General features: G+C 39.1%; 1 protein-coding gene across 1 annotated transcript in view; it reads right to left on the bottom strand.

Annotated features, from left to right (window-relative positions):
- Positions 1 to 805: 805 nt before the first annotated feature.
- LOC121889612 (metabotropic glutamate receptor 7-like) overlaps positions 806 to 14,558 on the bottom strand; it is a 146,824-nt gene continuing 133,071 nt past the window's right edge. Inside the window, exons 8-9 of the mRNA XM_042401708.1 lie at positions 10,392 to 10,638; positions 806 to 1,252 (exon numbers count right to left, since the gene is read on the bottom strand). Coding sequence (XP_042257642.1) covers positions 1,203 to 1,252; positions 10,392 to 10,638 — 297 coding nt within the window. The 3' untranslated portion in view covers positions 806 to 1,202. The remainder of the gene's footprint in view (positions 1,253 to 10,391; positions 10,639 to 14,558) is intronic.

The raw sequence follows: 14,558 nt of genomic DNA, 5'->3' as shown, positions 1-14,558 counted from the left end.
CGCCACCTGCTGTTTATCTGCTAATATTCACACATCAGCAGTGGACGGAAACAAACATTCACCACTTTTTAAACTCATCATTTCCTGTAAAATTCCTTTTAAAATTTGAGCTACATTTGAATAGAAACCTGACTGTTTTGCGTGCACACGTTTCATTAGCACTCATGTTTTTTTTTTGTTTTTTTTGCACTTGACAGCTTTGACGTACACATTTAGATCTTTGTTCTCTGCATGCTTTGATAAATGAAGACACACGTCTTATGTCCACATTCTTAAATCTTAAGATACTCGAGGATTTCACATTCAGATTTGTGCCGTGTGACATTTAAAAGTGGTAAAATCAGATTCCAGGCGGCAGCAGCACAAGCAAAAGCCCTAAAAGATCTCAAAGCGAAGAATATGGCTTTAATAAAAGACAATGTGCATCCAAGAAGCGAGAGCAAAACAAAAGATTCATCATCAACGTCATCATCATCGTTGTCTTCAAAAACAAAACAAAAAAAAAAAAAGGAAAACAAGTAAAATGAACAACCGAAGGAGGCCAACATATAAGCCATAAAGAACTACACACGGGCCGACAGGAAGGTTGGAAAACTTGCAGTTTGGAAGTACATTAAGAGACGAGAGGCGGGCTCCGTAGAAAGGTCACATGACGCCGAGACGGCAGCTTCGTATGACATCGACGGCAGAGTGAAACCCTGCCGAGTGTTCACAGAGAAACCCAAGAGGCCGCCAGATGTCCGCTGACGCGTCCCATCATCATCATCATCATCATCATCATCATCATCATCATCATCACCTCACAGACAAAAAGACTCTTTGTTTTATTTATTTTTTTATCTTCTGAACAACTTTCCCGACATTTTTTTTTTTAACCTTGTCTCTGTGCTTTCGTGCTTCTCTCTGACCGACTGATTTGTGCCCAAATTCTTTGTTCAAAGTCCCACAATGCTTTGCTGCAGCAGGCTGCTGCTGCTGCTGCTGCTGCTGCGTCTGAAAGTCTGTGGTTGGGCAATGAAGCTCATGAGACCAAAAAATAAAAAAATGAAAAACCCCGTTTCCTCTTTTCTTCTTCTTCTTCTTCTTCTTCTTTTTTTCTGCCTTTTCTTGTTTTTATCCAGGAGGGCAGCACATCTCCAACCATCACTCCTCTTTTTTTTTCCTTTTCTCAGTCTCTCTCTTTGCGGGTTGGACGGATGCCTTTAGATCACAAGGTCGTTGTAGCTCACAAATTTCTTCTTTTCTGCCGGACCTGCAGGGAAGAAAAACGGACAAAAACAAGAATCAGCTTCGGCCCTCGCGGTTATTATTTCACATGAAGGTTAATGGTGACGTGATGTTATGACAGAAGATAAATTCTTTTAATAATAAAGCTTGAATTATGAACTCTCAAGGATGATACAGCAGTCTGCTGTCTGACTGACTGTACAGCTTAATTACTGAGATAATTATCTTCTCTTATTGTATCATTCAGAGTTATATATGGATGTAGAGGGTTTGTAGGTTTGTGCTGAGAGGTCATAACTCAGAAAAAACAAAGAAAGTGTTAAAGCAGCTTATAACAGTCTACAGCCATGCTAGCAGCTCTGTGCTAAATGCTAACACGCTAACATGCTCATGTTAATGTTTATCTTCTATATTTACACAAAGCACAGCTGATGGGAATGTCATTAGTTCTGCAGGTTTTTGGTCATAAACAAAAGGAATGTCGACCATGTGAGGATGCTAGATGATAAAAGTCGGAGGATAAAGTCGACCTCATGGTGGCGCTAGAGGAGAACGTCAGTAGGATTCATCCTCTTGTATCCATCACATAGTTCTTGAGATATTTCACAGTATGAGTGAAAAACGTGAGGAAAACTGGTAACGCTTCATTTTACAGGTATTTTATACTAATTTCCTGGAAACATTCTGAGTAATTTGCTGGTGCAATTTAGCTCAAAATATAAGAAAAAAGAAAAAAAAGTTAAATTTTTAAGATTTGTCTGCTGATTTTCTGTATTTGTCTTCATGTTTGGATCCAAACCAACAATGAACTGATTAATAACAAGTATTGTGTTTGTATCAAAGCTGATATATCTGATTAAAAACACGTCAGTGAGTCACACCGCTGCACTGGGTCACATGTTCCTTCATCATGTTAGTTTGTGTAGAAACGGCTCCAAAGACTAATAACAGCATCATGTTTTCAGTCTCAGGAGAGTAGTTCTGTGTAAGGCAGACGCTACTGAGCATGTGCAGGAACACGGTTCTGTTTACAGCTTGTTGTGATGCGTATCAGAAACCTCTTCACTTTGTACTGAAGTTCTGTGAGAAATTTATGATGAAGTACAAAGTGAAGAGGTTGTGATATGTAGCACAACAAGCTAACACGTTCCCATGCATGCGCAGCGGCGAGTTACTGTCTCTAAACAAGTTACGGTAACCATCGTCTTCATGATGAAGGAACATGTGACCCAGTGCAGCCGTGTGACTCACTGACGTGTTTTTAATCAGATATATATATAGGCTTTGTTGACAATAAGAAAAATATAGAAAATCAGCAGAATGATCCTTTAAGTTGGTTTAGTTGCTCATTATTATTGGATTTATATGTAGTTGTTAATTTGCAAACATTCTTAATAAATTACACTCTCTTTAACTGAGAGAAAATACTTCTTGTGTGTAGTTTTGTGTGTAACTACATATAAACATACTAGTTTGTTTCTTAATGATGAGCACATTTCCTGCACGCGACCAAATAACACAAAACTTTCAAAGAAACGTCCTGAGAGTTCAGTTACACATATGAACAACTACTGTACGTATGAACCCAAATATAATCACCAACTAAACCAACTGAACACTTTTCCTGTTTCTTTATAACATGCAGCACCGTCTCTTTTAATTAACCCTTAAATACCTGCTGTTACTCAGAAAACTTCCAGGAAATGAGTATAACATGAAGGATCTGTAAAATAAAGCGTTTCAGGAAAAGTCAGAGAATCATTAAACTTATTAAATTCATCTTGAGGGGAACCAATCCATCCATCTAGATTCTTTCCATTACTGTTAATTAATCTGCTGATTATTTTCTCTTATTAATTAATTGATTAATCTTTTGATAGAAAAAAAGCTCATTATCGTTTCCTTCAGTTCAAGGAGACAAATGTTTTGTTAAAACCAACAAAACCAAAAGACGTTCAGTTTGCTGTCATGATGAAGAAAAGCATCAAATCCTCACATTTCAGGAGGTGAAACCATTTTTACTGCCAAAGTTCATTAAAACAATTATTCAGTTATTAAACTAGCAGCAGATTAATTTTCTGTTTGAGTCTGAACCAGCAGACAGTCGAGCTGTTCGCACCAATAACAACCTAAAAATAACCTTTTTTTCTTTTATTAGGATGTTAATGAGCAGGTGGAATCAGCTGTGGTGTCGCCCTCAGTCACGACCACCTTCCTATCTCCCCCCCGCAGCCCCCCCCACCTCCCTCCCGTCGCTACCGGCGACCACTCGGCCCTCGCTGTTCATCCGGTGACAAATGACTTCAAGCCAAACGCCCGTCATCAATCACGCCGGGGAGGTAAAAATGGAAAATGGCACAGCGTGCATATGAAAGCCTGAAAGTGTCACTGAACCCGTCTCAGTTTGTCAGAACGGCGTCTTTATTTCTGCAGAAAGCGGTCAGTTCTGGTTCTGACGGGTCGACTCCTCCATCAACGCCGTTATATAAGCTGCACTCGCTGGACTGACGGTAATAATACGACTTATTCTAAAGCAGCGTCTGCTTTACATCTGACTAGATTTACATTTTCTCTTCAAGTTTCAGGTGGAATATTTAAATATGGCTGCAACTTACAATTATTTTCATTGTTCTGCATTAATCAATATGTCAATAAAATGTCAAAAAGTACTGAAGGGTGCTCATGATGTTTTCCCAGAGTCTTGTTTTGTTGGACCAACAGTCCAAAAACCAAAAGATATTCAGTTTATTATCATGCAAAACAAAGAAAAGCATCAAATCTTCACATTTTAGAAGCTGAAACCAGCAAATTTGACATTTTTACTGATAAATGATCAATCAGGCCGTCGTTGTAAATAAGAAACTTATTCTTAATGTCTTTAAATAAAATGATCTGATGATTTAAATAGCTGCAGGTCTGTTTTGCAGCTCTGTTATTTGGTATGAAGATAAAGAATTAATCTGACTGACATCTGAAGCTCTCTCTCTCCACATTCATTCCTCAAAATAAGACTTTCAAAGCGACTAATGTGGAAGTTTCAGTGCTGAGAAAGAAGGAGACACACGCGGGAGGTTCTGCTTGTAAGGATTTCTCTCTCTCTGTTAGAGCAGCCGGAGCCAGATGAGTTTTAAGAGATGTAGAAGTCTTTGTTGTATAAGAAATCAGCTTTTTTTTGGAGAAAGAGGTCTTATAAGAGGGGAATCAGAGAGACTGGGTCTTTGAAGAGCAGCTGAAGTGTGAGAGATAGAAGAGAATCAGCTGCAGGAGCAGGAGAGAGATGAAGCCATCGTAAGTGACTGAGGGGCTATTACAGCGAGGTGAGAGAGGAGCAGGAGACGACGGGAGGAGGAGAGAACTGGAGTGAGAGATGAGGATGAGGGTCAACAGATGGCTCTGCAGGTCTTCATCAGGGACGTCATGACGGAGCTGCGGGACCCGCTGTGTCTCCTCCACCGTCAACTGACCCTGAATCCTGACGAGTCCACATGAGATACGACGCTACACGCAAACTCAACACGTCTCTGTAATAACTATGAGAGCTGCAGTTTTATTAAAGTACAGAAACTTTTCTGCATGAAACAAATCAGCAGCTGCTAGTTTGGATCAATCTCACCTCCAACAAACATGATGCCAAAGACGAGCAAAACTGTTCCCAAATGTTCCCAAATGTTCCCAAATGTTCCCAGATGAGGTTTGATTCAGTGAGTCAGGAGACATAATCTGCCTCATAAACATGAGACACTAGATTTATTTTAATAACATTATTGATGATTTTATTTGCTGCTGATTTTGAGCTGAAAGTTTATTTAATAGAACATTGAGTCCTCATGGTTCTCATGTTCAGCTGTGTTGTTTCTGTGATCTGCAGGAAGTCGTTACATACGACTCTTCACTGGCAGCAGTTTAAATAAATCACATTATTTTACTTTGATTGCAATTTTTCTCAATTCCTGCAACAACATTGCAAATTTTATCGCAATTTTTGAGAAAAGCTGCTGCAGAATCAAACATTTTTGGCCTCAATAATCACAAATAAAACAGTCGTGAGATCCCGGAGGGAGAGATATGAGCCATGATGATCTACACAGAGGAATTAAAGCGGTTTATAACTACAGGCTGACGTTCGGAGGGTCGGAGACGCTTCTTCCACTGCAGGAACTGAACATGTAGCTGCTGCTTCTGCTTTTTGTTTATATATATATATACTTGTTAGTAGATCATTGTTAGATAAATATAGAATGAAGTAGCAAGCGGCTGCTGCATCAGTGTTTTCTGCTCTGCAGTGATTGATCTTCTGATGGAGGAGAAAATGGAGCAGCAGCTGTTTTTCTTTGACAGTTTGGAGCAGAGAGAGACCGTCAGCTGACCTTCACTCTGATCCTTCTGCAGCTGCACATCATCTTTCTCTTATTATTTAACAACACTGATGTTTAAAAGTCAAAGTCAAACAAGACAGAAGATTAAAATCAGGCCAGTTTTTTCTATTGTTGTCTGTCCCTGAACTGGTCTAAAGAGTCCAAACAGGAGCCCAACTGTTAGCTGCAACAATCTCTACATCTAATCCGAACCCGTCAGTAAACACAGAACTTTATTTAATTTGTGCAGTTTGGCAGCAGCCTGAAGCTAAACGGCTAAAAATAGAAAATATAAAAACACAACAGTAGGACTGCGATTAATCTGTTTATTAGTTTCTTGATTAATCAATTAGTTGTCTGATATTCAGTTTACTGTCACAGAGACTAAAGAAACCAGAAAATATTCACATTTAAGAAGCTGCAATCAGAGAATTCAGACTAATTACTGCGACCGATTAATTGATTATCAAAATAGTTGCAGCTTCATATTTGGCAGCTAATTGATTAATGGATTAATTGACTGATCGTTGCAGCTCCACACAGCAGCAAACGAATTAACACTTTGTCCTCTTGTTTGTTTTTTGGAAAACATCGGTCGATCGATGCAGCGTCTGCAGCTGTCGACGTGTTTCCATGGCGACGGCGTTGCTGTCAGTGTTATTCTCACAGTTTCTGATCATAAAGTTCTGATCAGGTTTGATGAGATTCAGCTGGTTCAGTTGTTTTCTTTTCACCAACATCCTGTTTTTTACCAGCAGGCAGCTGATCATCATTTCATTCCTCTTTACACTGAACACTGTTTATACATCTGCAACTCCATCTCTGAGAATCACTTTCATACACGACTAAACAACAGCTAATATATTTAGTTAGTGTTAGTATGACTTTTATATGACCCTATGTATTTCACTGATTTTGGATGTTGGACATGAGACCTAAATATCCCATAATTTGCATGTCATTTTAGGTAATATGATATAGCCCTTCTTGGGGGGACCTTTAAATACAAATAATGGGTTTATGGTCAAGTTTGGAACTGTTCCCGATGTGGTATGTTGTGACACATAATATGTTGTGAGGTAGCTGTCAACCACTTGATTGGATGGCTCCCAACTGACCTAGTGCCCATGGAAAACCTATGTTATTCATGTGATAAGATACAGATGTGTAACAGCATATAAGCTATGCACCGACAGGGGTACGGTGCCCAGACCATCTTTATACATGGAATGGACCCGATGGCCATCGTCTAATAAACGTCTTCAAAATAAGAACTTCGCCAGCTCTTCCTTTGAACGATATCATCACACATCCTTCCTTTCAGTTAGAAAAGTAACGCTGCTGTTTTCTCTCAACATGATGAGAAAATGTTGTTAATTAACATATTTGGAAAGTTGCAAAAACGTTGATACTGAACTTATGAATAAAACCTGCTTGTTTCTTTCCATCAGAATATCAGATGTTGCAGTAAAATCTCAGCAGTGTGAAAGTGATCCTGGTCTCATCTTTCACTAACCTGAACCAAAACCTGAACACACACAGGACTCAGGTCAGAGTCCTGCAGCCACCCCGACCTCCTCCCCCCCCCCCCCCCCCCCACTGCAGAGACACATACATACATGCAGCTTCATCACTGTTGAACATCATCCATAATCCAGGAAAACACTTCAGCTTCTAGGAGACAGAGTTGATATTTGAACCTTGAACCGAGCTGAGATTAGATGAAGCTCCTGGTTCAGTTCCTGCAGCGGAGAAGAGCTCAGATGTTTTTGTTGTGGTTCATGCAGGAGACAGTAAACCTGCTTCCTCACACACAGTCATATGACGTCTCCTCTCCCTCCTCATGTAGAAGAAGAAGCTATGAGTCAATCGAGAGATGGCGATAAAGAGCTGTGGAAGTAACGTTCTCTCCACTCTGAGACTCATTCCCCTCATCTCTCTCTCTCTCTCTCTCTCTCTCTCGCTGGACCGACTCTCCTCATCTCCTCAAAATGGATCAATGTCAGGACAGCAAAGCAGAAGAAGAAGAAGATTAATTTGCTCTTACCTCTGATAAATTATGAAATTAGCCTGTCGGGGGAGAAAAACATTATTTGGTGAGTTGTCCCTCAGAGCCCTGAAGGGAATCCTGCTGCGAGATGCTAATTTGATCACATAGCCATGTAATTTCAATTTGTGCGCTTTTTTTTATATCTGGAAGCATTCGGGTTGAAGCTCTTTTTTTAAAAAAAAAAAAAAAGCATATTACAGTTGGGATTTCATGTGGAGCAAGAGCGCAAGTGTTTTTTGATTTTTGTTGTTGTTGTTGTTGTTGAATTTGACTTGAAAGAAAAAGATGTTTGTGATGATGTTTGTGAACGCTCCTCACATCTCCGTCTCACAGAAATGTGGAGTTTTTGTTCTGGAAGAGTTTAGAAGATGTTCATAAAAACATGAAAAGGTTCAGACATTAATCTGCAGTAAACTTTTCTTTGAATGAAATGTTTCCTCTCTGAGACATAAAGTGTAAATATAATGTAAATATAAATGTGTAATATGTTAATGAGCTGAGTGTCTGATGAACTCACTTACTGTATTTATTCTGCACATAAAACATCATTTTATCTCCTGCAGTTGTGTTTGTATTCATTTTTTTACCATTTGTATTGATCCCATAATAATAAGATTAATAAGATCTAATAACATTTCTATTGATATTAAAATGTAATTTTGCAAATTCGTAGCACACAAACATAATTTCTAGGCAACAGAGTTATAAAAACTGTATATTAGTCTAAGACATGACTGATGCTACGGAGGCCTGGAGGGGCCATGGAGAATAAAAAAAAATGAATGTGTGCTCTCGATTGAACTATTTTGCCAGTCACCAGTTTGAAGAAAGACATAAAGACATTTACTGATCAGTCAGGAAACTCCACAACCGAGAGAATATATGATATAATATATATACGTCTCTACACAGAACAGGTTAACTGTCTGCAGGTGTGACTGTGACACAAATGAACTAAACTGAGAGCATGAATTTGTTATTTTTTTCTCCATGTGCCCCCCCCCCCCCCCCCCCGCTGCTGCTGCGGTGGTGGTGGTGGTGGTCATGTACGTATGAATGAAATGTAGGAAAAGTTTGGTATTTTGGGAAAATAACGAATGACTTTCTGACGCAGAGTTAGAAGTTTCCTCCCTCATGTCTGCAGGGTTTGACTGTAGCTCGGTAGTAGGTGTGACTTTTTCTTTTTGCTACTTTTTGTTTATCAGGCAGCATGTTTTATACACACTCCAGATGTTACACATATTTTTCTTCAAAACACAGAATAAGATCTCTGCTCCTCACCGAGGACGCCTGGTTATGTTTTAAAATAAACTTGGAAACTTGGAAAGAAGCATAACTGTGGGGGGGTCTGGGTGTTCTCCCCCAGAAAAAAACTGTAATTTAAAACAAATTTCCTGCATTTGTACAGCTGCTAACATCTGGATGAAGTCAAGAAACAACCACCTACACTAGTCTAGATTAATGAGACTGAGAATGCTGAGAATACAGTTTATAATCCAGTCTGGTCGCCAGAATAAAACGTTGTCAGTTTACGTTTCTGCAAACCACAGAAACGTTGAATATCTACGTTTCAACACGTGGAATACGAATCATCTCAACATTTCACATGTGATCTATATGAGTTGATCTTTCCTGTACAGGAGGAGGAGGAGGAGGAGGAGGAGGAGGAGGAGGAGGAGGGTGGACGGTTAGTAAGTTTCACCTCGAAACCGAAACCAATGTCCACTTCCTGTTTCAACCGACTGAAGCGGGTGTTTTTAGCGAGACGTCAGAACATTTGCAGCTGTTTTTCTGTTTTTCTCAGCTGTTTCTTTAGTGAGACATCAGCTGCTTTTATTGTATTTTTTATTTTAACCCAAACCATGATCTTTCTCTAACCCTAACCAAGTGGTCTTTGTGCCTAAACCGAACCAGACCTGAACCACAGCGTTGTCACACCATGAAACATCATTATTCAACAGGAAATGTTGATATGATACGTAATTCACGTGTTGAAATGTAGATATTCAGTGTTTCTGTGGTTTGCAGAAACGTTCAACGCCAACGTTTTCTTCTGGCGACCGGGTTGCATAATCAGGACAGGAAATGATTATTAAAGGATTGTCTATTTCATAATATATTCATAAAAACATCATGTAGCCTAATATGTTAGCAGGTTCCAGGCTACTAGTTCATCTTCAAGGTTGAACAAAGACAAACGATATATATAAATGAAATCACACAATATGATTTGGATAATTAAACCTGAAGATTAATATTCTTAATACTAATAACTGCAACAATATAAACTGACCTCAGCATCTGACATGGCTTCATATTCAGACATGAGAGAGGAATCAATCTGAACATCTGACAGAAAGCATTTCCTAAAATGTTGATCTTTTCCTTTAAAGATGGTGATATATGAAGATATATATATATACATGAATATTCTAGACACATTATATAATGACTGAAACATGAATGGAAACACAGAATCTGCATTAAAGTATTGTAAAGTATTTTACGGTGTTTTGAGGGAATATCTGCTGCTGTATTTACTCTCATCCTTCAGCCACACTGAGATCCAGTCAGTGCAGGAAGTGAAATAAACATTCGGCTGAGTGAGTAAAATAATAACATGCTTTATTACGTCTCAATTGATTTCAGGTCCAGTTTTACGCTTCATTTATCTCGGTCTGTATGTGACTGCAGGAAACCGAAGAGTTAATACAGTGTGTTTTTTCTACTCAGCTGTGTTTTTGCTGGTCAGGACTTACTGTTGGGGTCGACGTTCTCACACAGCTCCGTCTTGGCCTCTCCGTTGGGTCTGTCGCTGGCTTTGTGGGACAGTCGAGACGACATGGTGGCGGCCGTGACCACCGCTTTGAAGGAGCGTTTCCTCTTCTGCACGTTGAGCTCCGGGTGGAAGATGATGACGTAGACTTTGGGCATGTAGAGCATCCCGAGGGCCACGGAGGCGCTCAGGTTCATGGAGATGGTCAGTGTGGTGGTCTGGATGTACAGCTGAGGAGAGAAGAAGAAGGAGGAGGAAGAGGAGGATGATGAAGGGAGGAAGAGTCATGAACTCTTTAAATCTGTCGACACCTTTAAACAAAACTGAAGAGAAACACTTATTTTATCTTAGAAGTACTCAGTCTATTACTAAAGTATCAATACAACAATATAAAATACTGCATTACAGTAAAAGTACTTCAGTATTTCCAGATAAACGTACTTAAAGGAACAAATTACAGTTTACAATGATTCTTTTAATGATTTTATGAAATATTCTTGAGCTCGACTACTGCTCATTAATGTTTGTGTATGTTGTGGTTGTGAGTTGTGTGTAATTGTGTGTGTGTGTAATTGTGTGTGTGTGTGTGTGTGTGTGAGTTGTGTGTAATTGTGTGTGTGTGTAATTGTGTGTAATTGTGTGTGAGTTGTGTGTAATTGTGTGTGTGTGTGTGTGTGTGTGAGAGTTGTGTGTAATTGTGTGTGTGTTATTGTGTGTGTGTGTGTGTGAGTTGTGTGTAATTGTGTGTGCGTGTAATTGTGTGTAATTGTGTGTGAGTTGTGTGTAATTGTGTGTGTGTGTTGTGTGTAATTGTTTGTGTGTGTTGTGTGTAACTGTGTGTGTGTTGTGTGTAATTGTGTGTGTGTGTGTAATTGTGTGTGTGTGTGTGTGTGTGAGTTGTGTGTAACTGTGTGTGTGTTGTGTGTAATTGTGTGTGTGTGTGTGTGTGTGTGTGTGTGTTGTGTGTAATTGTGTGTGTGTTGTGTGTAATTGTGTGAGTTGTGTGTGTCTGTGTGTGTGTGTGTGTGTTGTGTGTAACTATGTGTGTGTGTGTGTGTGTGTGTGTGTGTGTGTTGTGTGTAATTGTGTGTGTGTGTGTGTGTGTTGCTGATCTCTCTTCATCTTCATCAGATTTCTTGTTTGAATAAAAGATTAAAAAACTAAATTGTAGTAAAAAGGATTTAAAGACGCTTAGCGTTTCTTCTTCTTCTTCTTCTTCTTCGTGTCTTTTAACAGACGGCGTCCTTGTCTCCGCTCGTGTCCGGCTAAATAAAGCTGCCTGATTTGTTTCTGTTCCAAACTCTTGACACTTTTTATGAGCAGGTGAAGGATTGTTTTTTATTTCGCTGTGTGTTCTCACCCTTCACCCGCAGCGCAGCGCCGCAGCAGACAGCCGGGCCACGCCATTAATGTTTTATGTGCTGTGTATATTGCACTTGCATCCGAAGCCGTGGCCCTCTGAACCCAATAGCCGGCTAATATCGGCCGGGATGAATGCATAAAGAGGCTCGGCCGTGCTGTAATGGGCTTCCCAGAGTGGCTTTCATAGAGTTCAGCCCCACTGTCTTTATGTGTTATGGCCCTGCTGTCACAGTCTGATGTATGCCATTTACAGCAGAGCAGCAGGGATGAGCTCAGAGAGAGAAGCAGCAGGACTTTATATTCCAACTGGAACAAAGCAGCGGGCCTTATCAACCGTCTCCTCTCCTAATGTCTGCAGATGTTTTAGTATATGTGTTAAATTAGAAAAGAATGAGACATTTAAACACACGTCAACATTTCACAGATATGCTGGAATTGATGCTGCAATACAAAACTATAACGAGAACAGAGGAGATTTAGAACATGTCCTCTGTCTGTTATAATCTACACTTTAATGTCTTATCTTTATTATGGTTATTAGTATTTTGTCCCAGAGTTAAACACAACAAGCTTCAGCTAAAAACCGTCACAAATGTTTTCTTTCATGTATAAAATGATGTGCAGACGACATTCAAAAGATACACAAGTTATTAACAATCAGTAACTAACCATCACACAGAGCTCAATTTGACTTTTATACGATATCGAGGTACATGCAGGATCTCTGTTAACCTCCGCTGAGATCTATATATAAAGAGTTATTAAATAAACTGTTAAAGTAACAAGAGGAATTAAAGCTGCAAGCAGCGTTGGTCGGGACCTCGCACTCTGGCCCGTCAGGATCAGATCATTTTGCTTTTTAAAAATGAGGGATATTTCTTACAAGTGTGGTGTGCTTTTATTTTGAAAGTTTGATTGACAGGGTGAGAATTTTCTGCAGGGTGAGACATGTCTGTCTTACTCACACCTGTGTCATCAAAATCATCAAGTTTTGGGCCCATTCACTTGAATTTCAATTAGTAAAGTGAAAACTCTTGATGAGTTTGTGTGTAAAACAAATTAATATCCTAATTTTCATCAAGACTATTTTTTAGAAAAGTAAAGACTTTTAACCCACATGACCTGGTCAAAGTGTGATTGACATGTGTACTGTCAGGTGTGTAGAGACAATAAGTAACTGCAGCTGGACACAGAAAAATACTCATATATTTGAATGGAGAGTGTGAGTGAACCCACACCTTTTTGAACATTTACTGCTTCCACATAGTTTTAGATACAAACTTCATTTGAACTTTAAATGAGTCACGAGACTTTGACCTACAAATCTTGAATTTACATGTGTTTTCTATCTTTTATTGTTTTTGAGATATTAGAGTGTGAGTTTTAAAGTCTTTTCTTGCTCCTCCTGTGATTTTATAATGAGTGTGTATTGCGGAATGTTTCACAGCACTGAGGGAGTGACATCACCAGGAGCAGTTGGAGAGGAGGATTTTAGAGTACGCTTCTTGTGAAATATCCTCATAAATCCCATGACTTTGGCCAAATCTAACATTAAAAATCATATTTTAGTAGGAAATTTCGTGGCAAATCCATTGATACAGGTTTGAAAGTGATCAGACTTATAGTTTAGACGTCAGAAGCCTCTGTTTGACACAAAGTTCATGCCCATAGATTGTCTCCCCATCGTTTTACATTGTAAGGGTGATGTGGCACTGCAACTTTCAGGGCTTATTAAATCCAAACAAGTTTTTAACAACTTTTTTTCAGCACAGTGTCATAAGTCATCTATTAAGGTTTGAAGCCGATACCATTAACACCCTCGGGGGAGATAGCGTTTGTTCGGGGGACTACTGTTTTACAGTTTTACATACGATCAACAAATAAACAGGATGCATGTTCTGGAATAAACTATCCATCTGTGTGAATTTAAGTACATTCGCCCCCTAACTCATTAAATCTGCCCCGGTTAAAGTTTTCAGTGAGCTCATCTTGTATTTCGAGGAGTTTTAACTTGATTCTTGTGGACTGAGATAAGGAGAAAAGACCAACAAGTGGAGGATGAAGAGGAAGAAAGAGTCCTGGAGGCCTGACGCAGCAGGATGACGCTGTGATCTGAGGGGGGAAAAAGAAAAGCTAATCTTATTGTTTTGTCTGTTATCGGACAATAAAGGCTGAGAGATTGTAGATAAAAGTGAAAGCTGGACCACAGGCAAGGTTAAGTGGATTTATCTCCTTAAATGGAAAAGCCATCAGTCTCCTGTGAGCCGCTCTGCTGCTGCGTTTACCAAAAAAAAAAAACTGCTCTGTAATTAATATTACATCACACAGTACCAGTTCTTCCCCTGAAGAAGAAGAAGCGAGAGGATCAATTTCACCAGTGAAAAGCTCTTCCAGAAGTAGGACAAAGTCTCGTATTTTAGTAAAAGTTTGAGGTTCTTATCTATCTATTATTTATATATATTATTATCTATTTTAAGTATTTATGTTTTACAGCTGGAGTTACTGAGGACAACAGCTGGTTAAGATTTTACATTCAGACATGAGAAGTTTATAAAATATGATCAATTTTTACATTAAAGTAGTTAAATTATCTCCATGACGACAGCTACGACAGCAAAACGCTGATTCTGAGTTTTTTGATTTTAATTCCAACTCAGATTAAACCTGAAATTCTAATAAACAGAATTTTTCTTCTTTTTGTCCTTCATTGTTTTCTTTTAATATAACAGAATATAAATATAATATAATATAACAGAAATACTGAAACCAAAGTTAACAGACGGTGTTT

The sequence above is a fragment of the Thunnus maccoyii genome, chromosome 3, assembly GCF_910596095.1.
Source record: "Thunnus maccoyii chromosome 3, fThuMac1.1, whole genome shotgun sequence".
NCBI classification, from domain to species: domain Eukaryota; kingdom Metazoa; phylum Chordata; class Actinopteri; order Scombriformes; family Scombridae; genus Thunnus; species Thunnus maccoyii.
This window is presented reverse-complemented; position numbering and strand designations above follow the sequence as displayed.